This window comes from Aricia agestis, chromosome Z (genome assembly GCF_905147365.1).
Source record: "Aricia agestis chromosome Z, ilAriAges1.1, whole genome shotgun sequence".
Lineage (NCBI taxonomy): Eukaryota > Metazoa > Arthropoda > Insecta > Lepidoptera > Lycaenidae > Aricia > Aricia agestis.
The window spans coordinates 3,848,264-3,874,406 of record NC_056428.1 but is presented as its reverse complement, the minus strand read 5'-3'; the positions used below and the strand labels follow the sequence as shown (position 1 = coordinate 3,874,406).

Genomic DNA, 26,143 nt, shown 5'->3' with positions numbered 1-26,143 from the left:
TGTCGAGCGCTGTTCATACTATAATCTATAGCTCCATACTGATAATAAGTAGTAATTTACAAATTACAAATGTTTTATATATAGTCGTTGCGTTCCACACAACCTACTTAGCTGTACAAAATATGTAGTCTCTGGGGAAGCTTTACCTTTAAAAAGTTTCGCAATATATTTTTAATGTAAACAGAACTTGTCGAGCCATGTGATTAATAAGCGCCTTTGAAATAATTATATATTTTGTATAAATTTAAAAACTTGCCTAATCACTATCTACAGCTATTTATTTTAAATAACTCCTTTGTCAACAATATTTTATTAAAAGTAAACTACAGTCTCTATATTGATTTTTTATTCCCGCATCACACAAAAACTACTGGTCTTATATTGATAATTCTTACACCATTAAATGCTATCCTTCATTGTCAACATCACCTTCTATAGTTTCAACGTCCAACAAAATTGTCACGGTACTTTCAATAATTTAACATCGGATGAGCACAAGAAAGTGAAGTAAAGAATGGGCAAAGGGTCGAAGCGCCAGCCCTAAGCATTTGGCCACACAGTTTTGTGGGCCAATGTGAGAAATGCGAGCCCATCCATCATCGGAGCTGCGGCGAACGTATAAAGATCACACCTCACGCTCTTTCCCGCTTTATCTAACTTTTGTTCGCGATTTGTCCGAATGTCACCCCTAACTATCCATCAAATTTGCGCCACTGGCTCGGATAACGCTTACTGACGAGGCGCCCATAAGGGACTGCAAATTGTTTTTATACGGGGTGAATGTGGAGTGAATATGCATGTTCGCTGACCCCTAATGTTGGGCTATCAGTCAGATGTCCGTGTCTTGGCCTTATACTAGATTTGATGGTTTCGTGGATTGGTTGCATTTATTGAAACGTTTGAACATTTCTGGTATGGGCATTGGGCACATGTAACGATATTGTTGTGCTGACCTACTAAAATACAGTAATGACATCAAATGATGCGCTCATAAGTCTGGTGATTGTATTGTTTCTCAAGAAATATTTAACGGATTTAGGGTAGCTTTCTATTGCCGAAAGGAACGTGAGTTAAAAATAGATTACAATCGAGATATTATATAGGCTAAATTTAGATATCCTTTCATGAATATCCGTTCCCGATCCTGGCATTAAACCAAGGTCGATTACCAAGTTTTGGAGACGGGAGACGTTCGGTTCTCGGTAAAAGATATTTGGTCCCCTAAATTATTAATGCTGGGGTACGATGGCTTCGGCCATTTACACATGGTGTTTTGAAGTTCCGCTAATTTCTGTCCCCTCGTATCGTGCCATTCAATAGGAATCCATTAAATTCGAATGCATTATTAGCATTCCCCTTCTAAGATAATGTTTTGATAATAACATTAAAATGGGTTTAGGTACGATTTGATAATAGGTAACTATAGATTCTAAGTTGTTATTCCCTTTAATAAGTTATATCAATCGATACTAATATTAATGCGAAAGTGAGCGGATACTGAGCTGATGAATTTTGGCATGAACATAGTACTTTGAGACTCGAGCAATGACAGGGAAAGTTTTTACCAGGACAGAATGCATAGATATGCTGCACAATATTTATAACTTTAGCCTTAGTAAGTTGCTGGAAACATCTAGTAAATATTATAGAAAAAAAAGCGGCCAAGTGCGAGTTGGACTCTCCCATGAAGGGTTCCGCAACAGCAATAAGGTTTATTTTAATGAGATTAAAAGGTATTTGATTTATTTTTATATTTTAGTTGATTTAATGAAAATTAATTTAAGGTTTACCATTTATGATATATAAAAAAAACTACTTGCTAGATATCGTTCAAACCAATTTTCGTTAGTAGTTTTTATAGTAATGTACATCATATGTTATTTTTAGACTTATCATGCCCCTACTTTAGAAGTTAGAGGGGGGGGGGGGGACACACAAATTTTACCACTTTGGAAGAGTCTCTCTCGCAAACTATTCAAGTTAGAAAAAAATGACATGAGAAACCTCAATATGATTTTTGAAGACCTAACCATAGATACCCCACAATTATAGGTTAGATGAAAAAAAAAATTGTTTCAGTTGTACCTATGGGGACCCCTAAAATTTTTAATAATTTTTCCATTTTTGTATCAAAATCTTAATGCAGTTTACAGACTCCATCTACTTACCAATTTTCAATAGTATAGCTCTTATAGTTTCGGAGGAATGTGGCTGTGACATACGAACGGGCAGACAGACAGACAGACAGACATGACGAATCTATAAGGGTTCCGTTTTTTGCCTTATGGCTACGTAACCCTAAAAAACGAAAAGCCTAAAAGGCGAAAAAAATCGTAGCGAAGTGGAACATCTGAACGTTTCGGGTAGACTTGAGGGAAGCCATACAAGTTAGTTTTCATAAGTAGGCGTAGTTCGATCAAATCTGCCAAACTTCCGTAACCCAATTTGATGGAAGTTTGTTGAGATTTATTGAGTTTTTCTTGTCGTAGCGTCAACTTTATATTTGACTTTAAGAGTTTTGTTGTGTTCATCATACGGCCGTAACTCGGCAGAAGTTGATATAATAAATTATATAATATCATAAACACTAGCAGAGTTTGTTAATGATCTATATGAATAAAAATATTTTTTGAATTTTGTAAGTCTCGCTAAAACTCGAAAACGGCTGCATTGACTTGACTAATTTTAGTCTTCAAATATTCATGGAGGTCCAGGGAAGGTTTATAGAAGGAAGTGATACGAAGTGCACCGGGTGATAATAATAATAAAAACATTAATTATTCGACACACGTTCACTTTTGATCTAGTTTGAGTAATAATCATTCATAATACATAATAAAATTTGAGATAATTTTGTATGCATAAAATTTTAGAAATTGTCTAAATATTTAATTTTGAAATTGGTTCTATGTATATTGCATACATTATTCTACAATATTTTATTCTAAAACAAATGATAAAATGGATATGTTAATATATGAAATATATACCTTTAATATTGAAACCTCAATTCATTAATATAAAAATGTAAACATGGAATGAAATGGGAAAAGTTTTCATTGACCCAGTGGGAATTTTTTGTATGTTCAAAATTTTAATTTCTGGGAGAATTTAAATTTTCTACGATCATAATGTAATTGTATGATATTATTTTAATAATGAGATGCAGAAAGTAAGGATATTTTGTAAGTTAATTTAAAATTACAAAGGTATAAATTATGTGGAATACAGTTTAAAAATCAAATTTTGAAGAGCGTCAACCAAACTCCTGTGTCGCCAGGATCAACAGTGGTGAACATCTGACATGGTTTCCGTTTAAAGCCGCCGCAGACTTTATACTTTCGTCCGATAGTTTAGTCGAACGTTTAATCAGTATGAACATAGGGAGGGCATAATTAACGATTTAGCATATTCTCGTCTAAACTCTAAAGTCTAAAGTCTTTTGCGGCACTCCAAGTATCTCTAGACCAAATTTCAGCCAAATCGGGTCAGTGGTTTGGGTGTAAAGAGGGCAAAAAGACAGATAGACGGACACACTTTCGCATTCATAATATTAGTATGGATTAGACCTGCTTTTAATTCTCAATGATTGCATGCTCAATCACTGACAATAATGATAAAAGTGAAAATGTAAAATCACAAATCGTCAAAAGCGCGTACCTCATTTACCCCGATATTCGGCTAAAAATACACGATCGGAAACCGCTTACGTCGCGCTCGGTGTTTACGTAAGAAACAAAAAAGGGACGGACGGACTATTCAACCATACGGACAACCCTTCTGAATAATTTCGCATGGCCAACAAATGGGATTGCGGATATTGGTTTTTCACGATGTTGTTGACAATTGTTTGAAATAAACACTCGAAGATCGTGGTGTCCGAAATCGAATCCAATTAACGCTGAAGATGGTTGGAAATCTTCGTGATGGCGACAAGTGCAAGTACTCGCGCACGATGGGTTGGAAATTGGGACGCATTTACTTAAAAATTTCATGTGGCCGTTGTTATTGAAATCGAAAAAGAGGGCAAAACACAATCCCACAATTTTTTACTCTTACTTTTGAATGGTCCTTTAAAAAGAGAAAAAATAGTCACCATGCCAATTAATTTAAAGAATATTTTAATTGTAATATCTTTCGTACATGGATAATTCCAATTTTGCCAGTATAAGAAGCCTTAGAAATAATAAGATTATATATCTGACTAGAATATGTGTGATTATTAAAGAAAATAATGGATTTTCGCTCTGGCAATAAAACCGGGTTCGAAATCGCACTTGTGTCAATCACGAGTCGGCCGCCATGATGGATGGCGCGATAGATCGCTCTCACACGACGCGCCTCTTGATATGCCATTTTGTATTACTTGTACCGGAAGATGGAACATGAATTCTACGAGTATAAAGTTATTGGATCCGTATTAGATTCTTAAATGACTTTTAAAAGAGAAGATTTATTACACACTATGTATTGGGAAAGTAAATAAAATACGTATGCCACTCGGAGACTGTCGCGGTACAGCTAATAATTGGACGGCATTTTTATCAACATAAGCAATTATTATATGCACAGTGCCAGTGTGTGTGCGAGTAGATGCACACAAACGGGGGTGTTAGATTTTTTCATTATGAAATTTCTTGATTCGGTTGCCGCGCTCAAAGCCTTAAAAATCGTTGTATTGCTTAATGTAATTGGAGATTGTTTTAATGCTTTATTCATATTTATTGAATAAGAATGTATCTACAGTTTACTTACTGTAAACATCTTAAATACTCATAACTTGTCTGGATTTCGTAGAAAATAGACCTTTATTTGGCCTATCTGTCTGCCTGCTTGTTCAGCCTGCCTAGTTATGGGTCATTTTCATAATAATACTAGCTGTCCCGGCATACGTTGTTTTGCCATATAAATATTAATAATATAATTATATTAATAACTAGCTGTCCCGGCAAACTTTATTTTCCCATATATAAAGTATTTCGCCCACATTATTTTATTGAAGTGACTAAATAAGTATGTCACCATGGCAGCGTCCATCGCTATCCCGTCGCACAAACAGTGGTCGCCGTCAGTCTCGAGTTGTAATAATTTACTATTATTTTTTCAACAAATGCACTCATCAACATAAAGAGTACCCATAGGTCTAAGAATCGGCTACTGGGTAATGTGCATATAAAATTTGGTAAAAATCAGTACAGCCGTTTCGGAGGAGTTCGGTAACTAAAATTGTGACACGAGAATTTTATATATCATAAATAATATAATACGTAGGTCACACTGTTTTGCGTAACTTAAAAAAACGACGTTTTGTAACCAAAATATTATGTTTATTGCTTTTCAAAATACTCTTCTTTACATTCTAAACATTTTTTTATGCGATCGAACCATTTTTTAAAACAGGAGGACCACAGATCTGAAGGCATGTTTTCTACATGTTTTGAACGCTATCACTGCCTCTTCGGAGTTGGTAAAAGTGAAACCTCTCATTAAATCTTTAATTTTGGGAAAAATACAGAAATCACAGGGTGCTGGGTCGGGGCTATGTGCAGGATGGGTGACGAGTTGTGATTTTTCGGAACCTAAAAATGACTTTGTTTAGTTGGTCGTGTGTGAAGAGGCCTTGTCGTGATGTAAGAGAATGCGGCTCTTTGGTCGTCTTTCGCGAATCTTTTCTAATATCCTGGGTAAACAAATGGTAGTATACCACTCAGCATTAACACTCTTTTGATCTTGAAGTGGAATTGTACAGATGGGATCCGTAGGTCAGAAAAAAAACGCGATCATTTTCTTACCAACGTTTCTCGCCTGCCTCACTTTTGTTGGCTTGTTCTCATTTTCAAACACCCACTCACAAGATTTCTGTTCTTTTTCGCGTTCAAAACAACAAATCCACGTTTCGTCTCCTGTGGCAATGTCATAAACAGCATTAGAATGTCCGTGGGCGTGCTTCAGTAGCATCTGTGAGCACCATTCCACGCGAGCCCGCTTCTGCTCCACTGTCAGGGGTCCAACGACAACAAAGTCTCCGAACTCACAATTCTTCGTGTAATTTTTTTTTAATTTGGCTCATAGCAATCCCCAATAGTCCTCAAATTGTCTCATAGGTAATCTACGGGTTTTCTTCAATTAGCCGCTAACAGTAGCCACATTAATTTCGTTGACGGCAGTTGAAGGCCGCCCTTCACGAAATTCGTCATGTAAAGAAACTCGACCTCTCTCAAATTCAGTATACCATCTCCTCACGGTGCTCAAATAAGGTACTTTCTTCCCAAAAGCATTTTGAAGACGAGCAGCACAGTCTTGCGGAGAGAGAGAATTTTTAAAATCATAAAAAATAATCGCTCTAAAATCTTTTCGACCTAATTCCAATTTCGTTGCGTACGTAGAACTTTGATGCGTGATAAAAAACAATTGTCAAATGATTTCCCGCCAATTTTTTTTTTATGTTGCTAGGAAGGTTGCAAGGTTTAAAAAAATATAACATTCAAAACTCAAATAGCTAGCTAGCTAATCGGAAAGCTAGAAGAGCAAAACTTTTAGTGTGGCCCATGTATATTTAAATGAAAAAAATAGATGTATAAAAGTGTTAGCCGAGCTACTGCTAATAATAGTCTTATTTCACATCATATATTCAAATTAAAATTAGAATAATTTTTCACCCCAAATTTGCGAACGGGAAATTGGTAGCAAAGTTTTGAGCAACTTCCGTTGAACAAAACTCGCGGTATGCGCATAATATATTGAGCATATATTATTATTGAAACAATCTTTTGTAATTTGTTTCGAAATTACCGAGTTGTTTCCAACTTGTTTTATGTTCTATACAGGGTTACCTCGTAAGTCGACCTAGATCCTTTAAGGGGCTATAGTTAAGATAATTTCTGACTGATTTGACTATGAAACACCCTATCCTAAATCCAATGGTTTTCGAGATAATCTAATTTTAAGTATTTTTCATAAACAGTCTATTTTTTGCCTTTGGTTGTATCTCCTTTTTTATTCTGAGGCTCTGGTATGTTTGTTTATACCTTTTATTTTAGAAAATGAATTGCTCTATCCATAACAATAAAAAAAAATACAATTTCAGAATAAAATGAGTCGTAAAAGATGGTGAAAAGTGAAAAATCAAACAAAAATAAAACCTAAGATGTGTCTTTCTTTAAGCGATACTTAAAAAAAATCTATGGAAGTCTGTTTGCAGATAAGCTTAAAAACATCTCCATTTTGTCAGCTATCCAAAAAGGTATAACATTATAGGGTAACATCAAAACCTCATAAAAAAAACTTTGTTAAAAGGCCCACAGGTAGCAAAAATTCCGGTCTTTTGTTAAGTATCCTTGTTTGAAATAGGATACGTGCGAGCGAGATGAGATACGTTTTGTGTATGTGGGAGTGAGAAAAAAGATAGTTTGAGTTACTTTGGAGTTTGGATGACTAAACAAAAGATTTAGCTTAGTCTGCTCATGCGATTCGTCCGTGGTAGATGCGATTCTTGCTCTGTGCTCTCTCTGTTTTTTGACTCGGCTTGTATTTCTGGACTGATCCCGTTTTATCTTCGTGACTACCTGTGCTTGCTTTGTGGACTTTGTTTTGTGCTTCTGATTTGGAACTGTTGAAAATGGCGGCCTATACGAACGAGGAATATGCTGACATGTTATTGTGTTACGGATATTGCGATGGTGTATCATCAAGAGCTCGTGCCGAATACACACGACGGTTTCCTAACCGCCGCGCCCCAGATGTCAGTGTGTTTGATGGAGTTTACCGACGAATTAGAGAGACTGGTTCAGTTTCAAGACGACGGTCTGACCTGGGTCGTCCACGTGTTAATGATGACGACGAACAAGATAACGATATAGTACAACGATTTAGATCAGATCCAACTACAACAACGAGTGTTGTTGCCCGAGATCTTGGATGCTCGCAGTGGAAAGTGTGGTCCACCGTCCATACAGCTGGCTTATACCCATACCATTACACGCCCGTACAAGTCATCGAAGAAGGCGATCCTGTGAGGAGATTGGATTTCTGCAGATTTATGCTGCATGCCGATTTAGAAGACCCAAATTTTTTTAAACGCATTTTGTGGACTGATGAGTCCAAATTTGACAAAGATGGTATAACAAATTACCACAATGCTCACTATTGGGCCTCAAAGGCAGACGGAAATCCAAAAAAGAAAAGAGCAAAGGGATCCCAGAGGCGATTTAGTTTGAATGTGTGGATGGGATGGATAGTTTGTAACCATTTAATTGGCCCATATTTTCTACCCGAAAATTTAAATGGAGAAACATATGAAAACTTTTTGACTGAAGAATTACCACAACTATTGCAGGACTTACCGGCGGAAATCACCCAAAATATGTGGTTTCAACACGACGGTTGTCCTGCACATTACCGAAGATCAGTCCGACAATTGCTAGATACGACGTATCCCAATAAGTGGATTGGGAGAGGTGGACCTACACCATGGCCAGCCAGAAGTCCCGACTTAACCCCCATGGACTATTACGTATGGGGACACATGAAGACTTTGGTGTATGACGACCCCAATCCCATAACGAGTGTAGAAGTTTTACGCCAAAAGATTATTGATGCAGCCGATAAAATGCGAACTACACTAACAACTGGAGTAGTTAAAAGTGCTTTGAGAAAAAGAATGCGAATTTGTGTCCGAAACAGAGGCGGACACGTAGAAAATGAACTGTAAAAACAAAATTTAATAAATATTTACTGTTTACATTTTTTTGTTTAATTTTTAGAACTAACTAATATTTTTATTTCAATGCCCGGGGAGGCTATCATCTGAGTTTTTTGTAATAAAAACTGCTATTACCCTATAATGTTATACCTTTTTGGATAGCTGACAAAACGGAGATGTTTTTAAGCTCATCTGCAAACAGACTTCCATAGATTTTTTTTAAGTATCGCTTAAAGAAAGACACATCTTAGGTTTTTTTCTTGTTTGATTTTTCACTTTTCTCCATCTTTTACGACTCATTTTATTCTGCAATTGTATTTTTTTTTTATTGTAATGGATAAAGCAATTTATCTTCTAAAATAAAACGTATAAACAAACATACCAGAGCCTCAGATTACAAAAAAGAGATACAACAAAAGGCAAAAAATGGACTTTTTATGAAAAATACTTAAAATTAGTTTATCTCGAAAACCATTGGATTTAGGATAGGGTGTTTCATAGTCAAATCAGTCAGAAATGATCTAAATTATAGCCCCTTAAAGGATCTAGGTCGACTTACGAGGTAACCCTGTATAACTGAGTATAATATGTTTAAATATTGGCAGTATTGCGGTTGCATTTCTTTTTATTTGGTATAATTATTGTTTTAAGGTTATAATAAATTTTCTTTTTCAGTTTGACTGAAAAGACATCTACAAAAATCCAGATTTTCAGAGAAATCACCATTAAGTCAGACGGTGTATCCATTACCTTTCAATTAAGTTCCCCAGTATTTTTTTTTACGGGCTTTGGCCCACCACACATTCCCACCACTGTATATCCTGTGTCGCCAGGATCGACAGCGGCATCCAACCACGAAAACCCTTTGATATGATCTCAGGGAGCCCGAGGGACATGCTAAAGCTGTCTTGGGACCCGCAACGAAATTAATCAGAAGAAAATAGGAGGAGTAGGAAGAATTCCAGATTCCCTCCCCAATATAAAGCGGGAGACAGCACAAAGTCGCAGTGACCGAAAGTCAAAGAACTGAAGGGGAGAAGCACCACGGAAATAAACGTTAATAATATAGTGACTACTACGCTAGAGTTAAATTAATTTATTGTGTTAGACTGTTGCCAATAGTAATTGTGACAAAAACGCTTGAAGGCACGGAAGTTCCTAGCGCTGTCCACGAGATCACCGTAGTATGCGACACCAGATGTGCAGAGTAGGTTGTTTAGCATTGTAGTTCTTTCGTCCTGCCAGAGACTGCACTCCCAGAGAACATGATGAGCTGTTTGTTCAAACATGTTGCCTTCGGTCGAGCACTCGCACATGGGTGATGCTACCAGATTAAATCCGTAGAGTTTGGCCTTAAAATTTCCATGACCGGTCAGAAATTGAGAAACGCAGTGATTAATTATATCTATCCAATGTTTGGATAGTCGTTCACGAATATTAGGGAAAAAATTATAAAGATGTCGCCCTTTGGTGGAACAGTCCCAACGCGTCTGCCATTCGGAGATTAGGCTTTGCAAAGAGTTTTCTAAAGGTTCAAACAATCTTGCTATTTTATTTCTATCGCGAGCGCTTAAAAAGAACGGGTTGTCAATGTTTTTGTTATGATAGTACATTGTCGCACGACGCTGAATCTCAAGGTCAACGGGTAAAACTCCGGCTAACACGGGCAAGGCTTCGGTGCTTGTGGTTCTGTAAGCTTTGCACAAGAATATAAGAGCAAAACGTTGGCTTTGTAGCAACTTGCGACGAGCCGCGCCGATAGTTGCTCTGTCGGCCCACACGGGGGCCCCGTAGCAAATGCTACCAAGGTAAGTAACAGTGTAAATTAATTTGAGGGTTTTGAATGAAAGGCCCCATGTCGACGTAGATATTTTGGTAAAGGAGTAAAAGTTGCGTTTTGCTTTCTCACCGGTTTGAATTATATGTTCTAAAAATGTAAATTTATTTTCTAAGTAAAAACAAAGATAACAGAGCGACTGTTTGCGTTTAACGTTAATATTGTCAAGTTTAATGCTAGGGGAAGATATAAGGGAACCTTTTAAAAGAATTTGGTAAGTTTTTTGCGCGGCGAATCTCAGACGATTACGCTTACCCCAGTCAGATATTAAATTAAGACTACTGTTGGCTTTAGACTCAATTTCGGAACGCGAGTTTGCTTGAACGATAAGAAACCCGTCATCGGCGTAACCAACTAGTATACAAAACGGTGGAAGTGGAAGACTTAACAAATCGTCGAATCCGATGTTCCATAATTTAGGCGAAATTACCGATCCTTGAGGGCAGCCGCACGTTAAATCTTTGACATGTGTACAATGTCCTAGACGAAGCTTAGTTTGACCGTTAGAAAAGTAAGAATGTATTATAGAATAAATATTGCAGTAACACCCTCGATTTTTTAGTTTTAATAGCACAATCGGCCACCAGGCATGGTCGAAGGCCCCGGAAATATCTAATGAAATAGCGACCACGTATTTAGTTTCCGACAAATTGACTATTTTTCTTACTTCTAACGCCGCGTCCGCAGTCGATTTCCCAGCTGTGAAACCGAACTGATGGCTATGCAATTTAGGGCCACCGGGTTGCTACCCGGTGGCCCTAAATTGCATAGCCATCAGTTCGAGGTACGATGAGACGTTCTAGTAATTTACCTAAGCAAGTTCCCCAGTAGTGTCAATAGCTCGTAAAATATATTTTTCCCTGGAAGAGTTTTTTTTTTTTAAGAGCCTATGCAGTCCCACTGCTGGGCAAAGGCCCGGAAGAGTTTATTAATGTTAAATGTTTGTGCAGCCTGATTGGTCAGAAGTTGTACCTTTTGTAAGTTGTAACCAGTGCGTGGGTACTTCTGAATTAAAAGCCAATAACTATGAATTTTTTATCACCACCTGAAATAAAATACGCTGAAGGGGAATTTATAGAATTTCAATTTGCATCAGCGGCGGAATTTACAGAATTTCCATTAGTGTCAGATTTCTCGTCTTTGTCACGGGTCTTCTCTAGTGTTTTAATTTTTTCGTTTTCGTCAATCTTTATATCATTATCTTTCTGAAAGGAGAATTAACTAACTGACAACATTCCACGTCTTGTTTCTTGCGCGCGACGGTTCTTCTAGCCGGTAGTTGGCACCGAGTAGGATCATTCTGAAAATATTGTCAACGAATATATTTAGAAATAAAATATTTTAAATTAGAATCTTCTACTGTTAATTTAGTTAGTAAATTAAAATGCAGCTGTGTGAATAAAGATAACTCGTGCATTAGAAAATATATTATGTAGATTCTTTATTGTTTTACTGCCAGCAGTCCATCAAAGGACATCGATATAGAATTTTCAACACGTGTGGCGATCCCCTCTGAAGTGGAACTGTAAATGGCCGTATCGTTGTTTTATTGTGCAAAAAGAATCACTAGAAACCAGTTCACTCCGGCACACGTCAATCAGCACCGCCATGATAGATATCGCGTAAGCATTGTACAGCTGCGCCAACTGACTTCTCTATTTCATATTTAACGGTTTTTCTCGCGGATGTATTTTATTTGCTTACGGTTTGGTCTGGCTATTTTAAATTAGAATTTAATTTGTGTTAATTGTATTTGCGAGTATAATATTATTTAAGTGTATATTTGAACACTTTACATAAATTTATGTCACCTGATTGAATTTTATTGGTTGAAATCAGTTTTACTTTCAATAAAATCTCAGTTTAGATCAATGAGTGTCTCCGAGAATTCGTGCTGTCAGTTGCAACTCCCTTGGCGCTCTTTCGAATACACGGCTTTGTTTATTCCTAGCTTCCATTTCTACAGACTTCGGGACGTTTATAAATATTACATAACGTGGAAATTGTAAAATATCGTGAGTAACGGACCGGCCTGTCAGCGCCTCGCGTTACAAAGAAGGAAGTAAAGCAGAGCAAAGGCATTATCTTTTAAAGCGCTCGTGGAAAGACAGCGATTATTCTCACTTGTTGTGAAATACATTTGTGTGGCACTCACCACGAGTGGCGATTTAGCTCTGTCGCTCGACGACTCGTATCCAGCTAACTCCCGCAAACTTTTCTATTCAAATCGCGCGAACCAATTTAAACTTAATCCTCGGGAGTTAAGATCGAAGCGGTGGCAAATTGTTTGCGACCAGGTTTTTATCTTTCTCGAGTTTCGAATGCAAATTACTCGATGCTCCCTAACAGATTGTAGTTTTCTTGATGGCTGCAGTTTTATTTTATTAGTCGTAATTGGATCCTCATAGGGCAGTGCTCTTGTAATGGAGTAGATGTGTGTTTTACAATTAAATGCAAAAGTTTTATTGGCGCGTTCTGTGTTTACTACTGATTTTTTGACTCTTGGACCACTAACGTTATATTATATGAAAAAGAAGTCATGATAAAAGTTTAATAGATGCTTAAAGTGAGCCCGCGCTATCCGTAACTGTGCAACGTGACTCGCGCGAAATAATCTTCTTATGAAATCATGCGAGGTAAGCCGCTCTATGCAGCAGCGGGGAAATGCGACACAAAACATCATTACAGTACAAGGAAACGTGGTCGGAAGGAAACGTTGCGTCGCCCCGCTGTCGATCAATGTCGCCTAGTGCGACCTCCTCCCCTTTACCATATGATGGCAAAAGTCACAATCGTAACAAATATAAAATTCAGGACCAAAAGATACTAGACTATTTGCTATGCATATTATGGATTTAACAAAATTTTATTGACTTTTTTTCTTTCAGCCATGCAGTCCCGATACCAGGTGTCGAGCATGGACTCGGCGGCGGGGCCGGACGCGAACGGCGCGGTGCTGCGCATCGACCAGGTGCGGGCGCAGCGCGACGACGCGACATACGAGTGCGTCGCCGAGAACGGCGTCGGAGATGCTGTCAGCGCCCTCGCCACACTCACTGTGTTCAAAGGTAGGTTCTATATTATAGTGAAAAAACTCACTTCTACAGAGAATGTGTGCAACGTAGGTAGGTAGGAAAATGGTTAAGCAAATTCGAAACTGAAAATTTTTAACGATTCAAAGGCCCTTCGGAAACTTACCGCACGGCCCGTTATTTTGGAAGGTGAAGTTTAAATAACCACCATTTCGAAAAGATAATTATTGTAAAATAAGTAATAAAACAATGGCTGTCACTGGGCGGCCTCTATGATTGGCTACGGTCTACAGACCATGTATTTTTCGTTAACAGTTTTACTCAGAACACACACTTTTAATACGCGCCTGTGCTACCTAATTAACTGTACCATTATGCACGTTCACAAGGCCCGGGGCTGTTTCGTAAACAATCAGACAATTTGCGCCAGCGTTTTTCAAAGTTTCCTTCATAAAAGACGTTAATACGATTACCCCCGCATGCGAGCTTGATTGTGATATTCAGGTGTAGGAGTTAGTAACCCAAGAGCCGGCGACAGCCAGACTTTCGTCATTTTATATAAGCTGATAGTTATCCTGTATATGACCAATATAGAGGTAAGAACGACCTGTAGCTATGGAGTTTCGGTCGCGGTTACTTTAGGAAGTATCCAGTTTGTAGGTCTACTTTTTTTTTTTGGCGTACGATAAAGTTCAGTTTTTTATAAATATTTTTTCGGTATAACAGTAGAAATCTCATCTTCCACTGCTGGACGACCTTAAAATCTAATACTTTAAGGGCAGTGGAGAGCAACTGTCAAAAATGACCGGATATACAGGAAAACTTTAAGCTTCTATAAAATGACGAAAGTCTGACTGTCGCTGGCTCTTGGGCTATAGGAGGTACGCTTTTGAATTACTTTTTACGAAGCGAAGTCTTATTTTCTAAAACGTGCAGTGTTCAAATAAAACCTAGATAGAGGATAGAACTAGTAAAAGTTTATCGCGCTCGCTACTAAAATCAATACTCCGAATGCAAAGTCTACAAATGGAAGCGATGTAATCTTTATATGGAACTAGATCCGGCAAACGCTGTTTTGCCATATGCGGGAAGATGATCTTCTTACTGGACGAGGAGTTGTTATTTCAGATGTTATCACGTCGATGTTAGAAATTAAGCGCGATTCAGGATAGTGCACTTTTTGGTCTGGTATTATACATAATATTATGTAAACGAAATAGCATTATTTCTGTAATTTATTGTCAAGGTTGTTGACCGACTCTATAAGCACACAAAATTTCTACAAAATCAGTCAAGCCGTTTTGTAGTAGTTTAGCAACAAATACGTGAATTTTCTTCTATAAGTATTATAAAATATATTCCTATAACGTTCACAGAAACCCCATTCATATAAATAAGCATTAAAAACCTTACGGGCGACAGTGCGCTAAATTGCTTTTAAGACTATCGCATATTTTCATTAGAATTAGAGCTAGTACACACAAGGTGCGCACAAACGCGTTGGAGGAACTAGCGTTTTTCTGTAATGCGAAAATTTTTTTTGTGAGTAAATTGCCTTGCGGCTGATAAGATATTTTAAACTTACTGTTGAGTGTTGGTGTCAAAACTATTATAGATGCAACAGTTTTGTTGACAGGACTAAAGAGTTAAATTTCTTCTAATATGCAATTCAGGACCACTTTTTACCGAGTAAATAAGTTTACGTTTTGTAGCATGTACTTAATGCATTATCCTACTACAGTTTCTTTTAGTATCATGACATTCTAAAATAATCTACCGCACGAGACCACCATATTTTGAAACCCGCAATAGTATTAAAAATTGTTATACACTACCAAAGCGAAAGCGCGTTTAAACGTTCTAGTGTGTACCGGGTTTTAGGAAGTTACCGTTCGACTTCTAACATTATAGCATTTATAATTTTAGGAATTTACCATTCGACTTTGAACTTTATTACGTTGGTAATTGACAAGTAAATTGCATTAATTAGATAATAATTTAAATGTAAGTGACTTGGAGTAAGTTTGTGGTGTCTCGAGCGAGCGGGCTAATTATTTGCTCTATAGTGATACCTCTTTGCTTTGTTTAATGGCTTGTTTGTTTACATGTTGTACGTTCAATGGCGTGAAGTTATTGTTTAGTAATTTCATCATCAGCTCTTAACATGTTAAGATTGTTTCAGTCAGTTAATGAGGTGCGAGTTTACTGTGAATTGGTTTAATGTTGGTACGAAAATTTTACTCAGTTTTTAGGTATGTGTTGTACAATTTTTATATAGTATTATTTTCCTACATGATATAAGTAAACTTAAACCGTCTATATAAATATTTTTTGTTAGTCTTGCTAAAACTCGTGAGCGGCTAAACTGTTTTGGTTAATTTTAGTGTTGAAATATTCGTATAAGTCCAGAGAAGGTTTATATTAAAAGGAAAGTGATACGAAGTACACCGGGTCAACTGGTTAAAATTACTGATTAATTAATTTTCAATCACGTAAAAAAGTACGGTTTACACGCGATAAATATATTTTTGCACGTTCAAATCGCTGGTTGCATCCAGTAAAACTAACTTTCAATCCCTGTCTCGGGTAAGTTTTTTATCTTTTCTTTCATTGTTTTACTTACATATTAATTTATGTATATCCTACAATTTAAATATTTTTAAGCAAGTAATAAATATCAGATAAAGCTAATAATTATTATTATAATATTAGATATTATATCACATTAATTTAACACGTGTTTTCGCTGATGGCTATTTTATATTAAAAGATAACTCAAATTAAGGAACACCTTTATTTAAGGATTCTGAGAGGAATTTATTATTTAACAGGAAGCTCCCAGTACTTAATTCATAATTAAGTTTCCTTACATTAGAACGAAAATGTATAATAAAAATTATTGTAGCTAACAAAGGTGTTTAATAATTATTAATATTTGTGCTCTTCATTTAAAAGATTTAATATATATCCATAGAAATAATATTGTTTGCCATTGATTTACAGCTTGTGTAGAAGACGTGTTTAGCATTAAAAAAATCGAAAAGTTACTTACATATATGATTTATTTCGAGCAGGTAATTTCTTCTGTAATATAATTTATGGTAATAAATAATTTGAAAAAATAAAAAGCTTAATTTGTCAAACCTTGCACATATAAATGATTTTTATGCCAAAAGTTGTTAAACAAGTCATTTAAATGTAAGTACCACACAAGTAGGAAAGACTCTAGCGTTTACAACATTAGTTTGTATCAGTAATTGATGCAGGATAAACATTTAGAAAGCAACACGGGGTCGTGCGAAGCCTGCGTCTGAAACTTAGTTTGCCGATACTTTGCCAATCTGCGAATGAAATGTTGAACCTAAGTTCGGTCTTATAATAACTACATGGTAACAAGCGGAGCTTGTTATGTGTGCATAAAAGTTATAATACGCCCGATCTGCGATATTCAGTGATAGCTTAAGAGAACTTTTTTGGACTAAAGGTTATTTTACAGCGAAAGACATGCTTTAATCTTTTTTTGAATAATTAGAAATTGTTTTTTTCTTATGAAGAATTCTATTATTCGAAAAAAATAGTAGCGAAAAAAGGGTATGTATTTTTTTAAGTAATTCAAAACAGAACTTTATTTACTACTTAGGATCAATTCAGACCGCAACGCGACGAGGCGAGGCGAGGCGCGGCGCGGCATAAATTTGTATGGACTTGACAGATTTCAATTGCGTGAGACGTCTTGCGAATCTGTCAAATCCATATATGCTATACGTAAGAGCTATAATGATTACTATTTGTATATGGAAAATGTTTTTTACAATAATCTTAATTTTTTTACTATCAACATTCTGATTATACGAAAAACTATAAAAATACTTCACGCTAAAAAAGTAATATTGATTTGATTCGTAGACGCAGCGTAGAGCGCGCGTAGCAAAGCTACGGTTGCACTACGGCGTAGCGTAGCTATGTCGTAGAGCTACGGAAAAATATTCAACTTCCTTTTGAATTCTAAAAAATATTTAAAAAAAATACAGTTGTTTTTACTGTACAACATCATTTTTGTTTTTTTTTTATGACGTGTAGACTTGCAGTCTAAGAGCCCACGGAGATTCACACGCTACAATCGTTTTATCTAACCACGCCGAAATGAAAAGTTGTCTGAGTTAGAATACAAGTTTGATTGGATATGATCGCGACGTGGTGATCCGATTACCGGGGAACTTGTAATGACAACCCACTAACACAACCTGATTGCGTAATACCGTTGATGTAGTGTACACGGACCTCGCGTTATGTACGTGCAAGGTATAGTTTAGTATTTAGTATTTTTAAAGGCATTTTTTAAATAGAAAATAATGTTATAATTAAAAAAAAAACTACCGCTAAAAGCTGTCTCTTCAAAAAAACCAATTAAAAGCTAGCTTCTAATAAATGATTTTTTTATTTCTGGCCAGCTTGTGCATATTTTTTTTCATTAAAAATCATCAATTCCATTTTACATTCATGTTTAAGTTACATTTAGGAAAAAATTGTAAATATTTAATTTTGAATTTGTTGTAAAAGTTAAGAAACGGTACTTCAAATCAAAAATTATTATATAAAATTACTTTAAACGTAACGGTCGATTACCGAGCGTTGCTGTGGACATTAAATTGCGACATCCTTAGTTACGGTACGTCGATGCTAAGGCATAAAAGTTTAGGATTCCCAACGAGAGTAGAATACTGATGCCGGTGAATAATATCCGCCCCGAAATGATATCGAGATGATGGCGAAAATATGCCAATTATATTTTTCAGATTCAAATATTTCTTCGGAATTTATCGCTCTTTCAACGTCGGTTGCCCGGGAATTTGATTCGTCATTGTTATCTTGAGGTCTATTTTAGTACAGTTTTTTCCTCAGCATATAGATTAAAGAGTTTTAATTCTTATGTAAACATTATAAGTAAACGTGTTACTACGAGTATTATGCAGTCCACTACAGTGATATGCAGATATAATAAATTGCTAAAAACATATTATTATAATTTATGGTATCGAAATGTTAATGTGAAAGTTTGTTTGTTGCCTCTTTACGTGAATTTTTACTAAAATAGTTTTAGCGCCGTATAAGTAACCATAGTAATATTCTAAATGTGCAAACTGTATGTCTGTTTCACAAGCAGAGCGTGATATAAATTATACAAATATACATGCATGGATGCTCTTAAAAAACTAAACATTCTGACACAGTCGGGTAAAATAGTATATTTAATAATATTAATCCATACTAATATCCATACTTACTAATATTATAAATGCGAAAGCGTGTCTGTCTGTTTGTTACCTCTTCACGCCCAAACCGCCAAACCGATTTTGCTGAAACTTGGTATAGGAATACTTTGAGTCCCGGGAAAGGACATAGGCTACTTTCTATCCCTGAAAAATGTACGGTTCCTGCGCGATAAACAAATTTTAGCGCAACGGAGTTGCGGGCATCAGTTAGTCTATATATATAAAACTCAAAGGTGACTGACTGACATGGTAATCTATCAACGCACAGCCCAAACCACTGGACCGATCGGGCTGAAATTTGACACGCAGGTAGATATTATGACATAGGCATCCGCTAAGAAAGTATTTTGATCAAATCCACCTCCAAGGTGTTAAAATAGGGGATGAAAGTTTGTATATAATAATAAATCTTAACGCGAGCGAAGCCGCGGGCAAAAGCTCGTATTATATAAGATCTTTTTAATTCAAAAAGATCTTATAATATGATACTACTACATTTTAATTCAAAAATCATTGAAATCAAGTACGAACGAAGTAGCGGGCAACATCTAGCGATTCCATTCCGGGGATCGATGGCGGACGTCAACACATTGATATCTCGGTCTATTAGGATTAAACGAGCCGCGGCGCCGCTAATGCCGCGTGTAAATCAAAATTTGAATACAATCGCAGCTCCGACGAGCCGGGATCATCGTAATGGGGTATTATGCTAATGCACAAGATGCTGATCAAATTAAGGATTTCGTGCAATCCCCGCCGCCCGGTCTCCCGGACTATTATTTTAGCTGTGCGCCTAGCTTTGTCGTTAAAATTAGGTAATAAAAGTAAGGATTTTGGGGATGCCAATATAAATAAGAGGTAGGAAATTCAAAATGTAAAATTCTAAAGAATGATAGTAAAATATCATTATTATAATAAGTTGTAACACGATGCTGTTCACGTAAACACAGGGTAAAAAATTATACTATCCGGATATAGAACATCCACATTTGATTGAAATTAAATTAAAGGCTAGTAATTGTATTCATATACTTTTTTAACTTTAACGTCAATAATTATTATTAAACATGAGAAATTAACATAAATTTCAAGCGACAAATATAAAAAAAAATAAGAATTGGTATTATTTTAAGGCCTCCGCAAGCTTTCACTGCAAATGGAAGACAATTCCTCGGCACCATGTATTTACGTTATAGACGAGGAGCTCACGTTCAATGGCTGAACGTCTATCGGACAATGGCGCGCATTAATAGACTCGCTCGATCAATTCCAGACGACAAAGATGACGCGCCCGTGTCTCCGGAATTTCGACTGATAGACTCGTGCTGATAGACTAGTGCTGATGGACTCGGACTGATGAACTGATAGAGTAAAGCGAAAATGTCATACTTATACCTAGAAACGTGGCGTCGAATAATTTGATGTGCATTTGTGATGGACTGATGGTTAATGCACAGTAGCTTTCTTTGTACGTCTTTTGTATGTGGTGTGTGCCTTAGTTACGGATATTTTGGGCATACTATTGGTCTGTTGCTATATAAAGATGTAAATAACCGTCATACTCAAATGAAAAAAAAAACTCCTCCATAAAATCTATAGGCAAACTCGTCCAAATAGGGGCAGATTTTTTTTGGAGTACAACACTTATTTTTCCGTCTAAAAAACTAGGCCTTTACATCCGTTGTGGATGATTTATACAGTATTTTTCAGAGCTAAGTAACCACTCCTCAAATACTGTAGTGCCTGGGACAAGATTTTTTTAATGTCCGTATGGTTGCCCAAGCGCAATACGGCATTCTCGCATCATAGTCGGCCTAGTCCAGAGGAAAGAACTAGTCAATGCGTCTGGGACCAGCTATGTGCGGGTTTCCTCACGATGTTTTCCTTCACCGTACGAGCGTCCGTATTATGTACTTGAGATCAGAAAATGTCTCATAGGTCCACCGCCTCCACCCGGGTTCGAACCTGCACCCTCTAGGAGTGCGAACCGAAGGTCTACCCATTAGGCCACGGACGCTCTTTTCTGTCTAAACATCCTTGTTTATGTTGTAAATCAGCGATATGTTGAAAATTTCCGTCATTGATTTTTTACTTTATTTTTATGTTTGTTTAAAGTTTTTTTATAGTACGGGTTGTCTAGTTTTTTCAACTAAAGCTTTAATGGTCTGTTCGGCGTGAGCCATACCTATTACCTACTATAAAACATGGTGCAGGTGAACTAGAAAACTATGTGCCTTATTTTATTGTTATCTAACAAACTCGTCAGAGTCAATCAAAATACTACAATGCGAGCGCAGTTTTGCTTTTCGTCCAAAATAAACTTTTTAATATTGGCAGTTATTGTGTGTTGCATTCGGAATGCAGTCGGACATATTGTGTTCGGTCTCGAATGCCGATTGATGTATTGCTTTGATTCGGAAAAAAATTGTATAACTGGCTCCTAGACTATAAATGGAGATTTTATTTTCTTGGGTAGTGGTATGTTGCCTTGACAGACGAATCGATTTTATATCGATGATGTAATCGATTTTATCCTCATAATTATCGGCTTATATATTTTAATGATATAATAGAATTATTAATTTTTGCACAGACATTATGCGACCGCAACACTCGCGCGGTTGCGGTCGTTGCGGGCGCGGACTGCGGCGCCTACTGTCGCTGCGGTCGCGGTTTTTCTATTATTAAACCGATATAGTGTAAACTAACTTAATCGTGTTATATTAGTTACATTTTGATAATTATTTTGTTTTATGTCATCTTCATTGACTGTTTAGTAACTGTTTAGACTTTAAACCATAAAGTTAATATACCTAGCGGAATAGAGCAACAATGTCGAGCTGTCAAACGAAACCGAAATTGGTTTTCATCTGTGTGAAAAATATGTGTACGTATACACTTACACAAGCATGATTGAACATGAATTCTATGAGATTAAATTGTCAACGTGCGGGACGTGCCGACTGGACGTCAAAAAAGAGTGCTGCTGTCATGCATCATACGTCTCTTTTTACCACGCAGTGTTACTGATAGTGACATCTCTCTTGCTCAGGCCTTTGTTTCTCTATTCCGCTAGGTATATTAACTTTATGCTTTAAACATACGCATATTATAGTTTTTATTATTCGTAGCTTATTATTGACTGTATTTTTATCACGTCTTTCAACTAACAAAATTTAACATATTAAAACAAACCGATAAAATAGATCGTATTACGAATTGTACCTATAACATTTTTAGCGGCTGATTTTATGAGTAACTTTTAAACCTTTACAATATTTGTTCCCATAAATTTTAACATTGAAACACCTTCTATATTTATTATCCGACGGGATTATTCGGGATTATAACAAGATTCGAATTGTGTATAATACAAGTATTTGTCTACAGAGTGTCTTCGCCGACATAAATCCGAATAACTGCATATTGAAGTCACGTGCGGTATAATAGAGCTGGCCAGCTCACCTGGCTTAATCTGAATATAAATTATCCATAATTAAAGAGGACTCGGACACCCGGGGAATAAATGCGACCACTTGAAACAAAGCTGCCACGCGGTGTAAGTCATAGGTGGTTGGAGTTTCGGGCGTTTTGAAAAAGTTCGTATGTGTGGACAATTACCTATATTTTCTCTCCAAGCCATTCAGCTTTTTGGTTATAAAGCTAGGTATGTATGGATTATACATACCTGCCAGTGTTCACAAATATTAACTTATGCTTAATTTTTTATTTCGAGAATTCGAAACGGTCAATAATAAATCTGTATTTATAGCTATTTTCAGCCAATGGGCTGAAAATTATATTTTTTAAATCAATAAAAATGTTTGATATATGTTTGGTTAGCTGTACAATCATATTACTTGGTAATGTTCTTCCTACATACTTACAAAACTGAATTTCAATACCAAGTTTTTTTTGTAAAATTTAGGGGGCAAACGAGCAAACGGGTAACCTGATGAACCCGGGCAACAGCCTTCGCCCATGGACTCTCACAACATGAGAAGAGTTGCATTTATATTGAAATTTCAAAATTTGTGGAATTGAAAATCGCTCGTCTCTTTCCCCTCGCACCACGGGCCAATCATATCTGAGCCCTTGTAATACGGCGCCATATTTTTCGTCGCTCTGCGGGTAATGGTAGTAAATTGGGCGTTACCCCGCAGAATATGAGATAGTGCGGCATAATTGTAACCGCTGGCGATAAAAATTAGACTCAAACGTTGAATTTTCCAAAGGCTGGGAATGAACGGTTGAATTTTTAAGGGGTTTGAGTAATAAATTTTTGGTGAGTTTTAGAACGGAGATGATTTTCCTTATGTATGTAATTCTACTTATTGCTTTATTGACTGATGGTGACCGCAATCTCGTTGGTCGCGTTGGAGCTGTACACTTTTTCTCCACGAAAAATATCCTATGTCGTTTTTCCGGGGCTCAAATTATATGCATACCAAATTTTATCTAAATCGGTTCAGTAACTGATGAAGACACATTTTTCCATTTATAGTGTTCGTATGCATTATATCTTTTTTCTTAGGTTAAATATCTTAGTGATAAGAAAGTTAAAAAAATATTGAATTTTCCTTACCTGTATTTCAAAACATTTTAAGTATGCAGCTTCTAAGGAAAGGCACGACATGTAAAAAGCGTCCCATAAGATCGAGTTAACAAAACAACATACTGGGGCCTTTTGTCGCCGAAGCAAACGGAGCAGTTCAGACTCGAGATATTGATCCCGGCGAACTTGTTCAGACTTGCATCTCTTTACATATTTTGCAAAGTTTCTTTCACATTGAAATATGCCGGAGGCTGTGTCCCATAATGTTTGATATGCTAAATCCGTGTTTGGAGGGGCAATGATTTTTGTAGTGGTTGTTACAGTATTATATTGTGGTACCGATTTGGTAGGATTGGCAATATTTAGTTGGTTTGATATAATATTTTTTTATAATATTCTTCTTATATATAAAAAAAATCTCATATCAAACTTTGAACTCTATATCAAAATCTTTATTAAATCAAAGTTAAGTTGAGTTATAATTGACTAATATTTATTCAACAAATGAACTTATCAACATAAAAAGTACCCGATTCTCAGACCTACTGCATACTGTTATGGAGCGAAAGTAGGGGAAAAAATTGTGTTTTTGTATGGGAGCCCCCCTTAATTATTTATTTTATTTCAATTTTATTATGAAATATTAAAGTACGTATATAATTGAGGATTTTGTGAAAATTTCAAGTGTCTATGGTTGGGTTGCACCAACTAACTTTAACTATAACTGTAACTTTAACTATAACTTTAACTACAATGCAAAATGTCAAATCTTTGGTTAAAGTTAAAAATGGACGCCATCAAGACGCCATATATAATATAGAGCTCGACAAGGTTTTATATGCACGTGGCGAAAAAAGGAACTAACGCTGTCATCATACAAAAACGCAATTTTTGACAGTTCTCCTTTACCAGTAGCGCCCCCGCCCACGTTCATTTATAACCTTGTTGGACCAGCTGTCATCTGTCAATTTCTCCGGTCCCGTTTTCACCCTATGGGTACGGAACCCTAAAAAATGAACTAAAAGAAAAAATAACGTAAACCAGCTTACAAAAAGAAATGAAATCCCACCAAAAACATTTTCATGTAAAAATGTTGCCAAGATGAGAACATAATATTATAGTTCGTCGTGGCAAAAAGTAGTGAGATCTCATGTAGAGCCAAGTTAATCAAATATTTTGCCGCGCCTTAGTGTAAAATTAAGGTTTTTAGATTTAGGGCTGAGTATGTAAGGTAAGAAACTTGGCTCTACATGAGATCTCATTACTTTTTGCCACGACGAACTATAATATTATGTTCTCATCTTGGCAACATTTTTACATGAAAATGTTTTTGGTGGGATAAACTAAGATTTCTTATGCGACAATATTCCAACTCTATTAACGGCGTTGTAAAAATAACGTAAAAAGGTAGAATTTGTTCAAATGACCGTTAATCTGTGTAATGGTCGGGACGTTTACCGGTCGTACGGTGTACGGTGTATATCGACTACAATAACAAACCTATATAAAGTGTATCAGGGAAACAAAATGGGGCGGAAAAAGGACTGCGGACAGGTCGCTACAGGAAATGGACCGATTTGATTAAACATGCTCACTTTCTATAAGAACGAAGTTGCTGTTATTCAATTTGACTTTAAAATTATTGCTATTTGTAATCCCCGACAAGAAAGAGGGGTGTTATAAGTTTGACGTGTCTTTTTTTTTAAATGAAATAAGGGGCAAAAAACGAGCAAACGGGTCACCTGATGGAAAGCAACTTCCGTCGCCCATGGATACTCGCAGAATCAGAAGAGCTGCAGGTGCGTTGCCGGCCTTTTAAGAGGGAGTAGGGTAATAGGGGAGGGTAGGGAAGGGAAGGGAATAGGGGAGGGTAGGGAAGGGAATAGGGTATGGGATTGGGCCTCCGGTAAACTCACTCACTCGGCGAAACATGTCTATTGTGGCGAAACATAGCGCAAGCGCTGTTTCTCGCCGGTTTGTTTGATTTTGATCTAGTTTTTTTTTTTTGTTTGAGTACCAGATTTTTAAGCTGCTGCATAGCTTTTATCGCGGGCTTTGAGCGCGGCGAGCAAATCAAGAAATATCCGTAACGAAAATAATCTAACACCCCCCACTTCGACCGGCACAGTGGCAGACAGACTTTGGCACGGTATTTGTGTGCGTGCGACTAGACATATGCGAATTGTAATTGCGTAAGTTGATAGAAAATTCTATACAATAGCTTTACCGCGGCAGTCTCCGAGTGCCACAAGTATTTTTAACTTCAACATCTAGGAGTCTTCGGGCCTGTTTCACCACTTCCTGATAAGTGCCGAATAGGCTATCCACCACTTAACTTGACAGATAAAGTATGGAGAATCTGTCAAACAAGTTGTGAATAGCCTATTCGGCACTTTATCAGAAAGTGATGAAACAGGCCCTTAGAGTAAGTAAAAACTCCAATAGTCAGTTATTATTAAGACGATTCGGTAATTGTTAGTGCGTGTGTGTAATCAAATCGTCACGCAAATGACGTTTAGTTGGTGTACTATTGTTTCGAGATTGTATCGAAACCGGACAGTACAGTATAGTCAGACTTTAGAGATTGTTAGCATAATGTTTCGGCATGGATGTCCTATCCACAGACATTAGTGAAAAACAACAAAACATAAAAAATAAAGTACCCAATATAATTTAAATACAAAAAATATAAAGCACTACAAATCATGCACTCCCCAAAACGGGCACTACGTCACTCTTAAATTC

General features: G+C 36.6%; 1 protein-coding gene across 6 annotated transcripts in view; it reads left to right on the top strand.

The window, feature by feature from the left end:
- LOC121738381 (tyrosine-protein phosphatase Lar) overlaps positions 1-26,143 on the top strand; it is a 459,738-nt gene that overhangs the window by 343,435 nt on the left and 90,160 nt on the right. For all 6 annotated transcript variants that reach the window (XM_042130387.1, XM_042130382.1, XM_042130381.1 and 3 more), the window contains one exon: positions 13,427-13,606. In XM_042130387.1, coding sequence (XP_041986321.1) covers positions 13,427-13,606 — 180 coding nt within the window. The remainder of the gene's footprint in view (positions 1-13,426; positions 13,607-26,143) is intronic.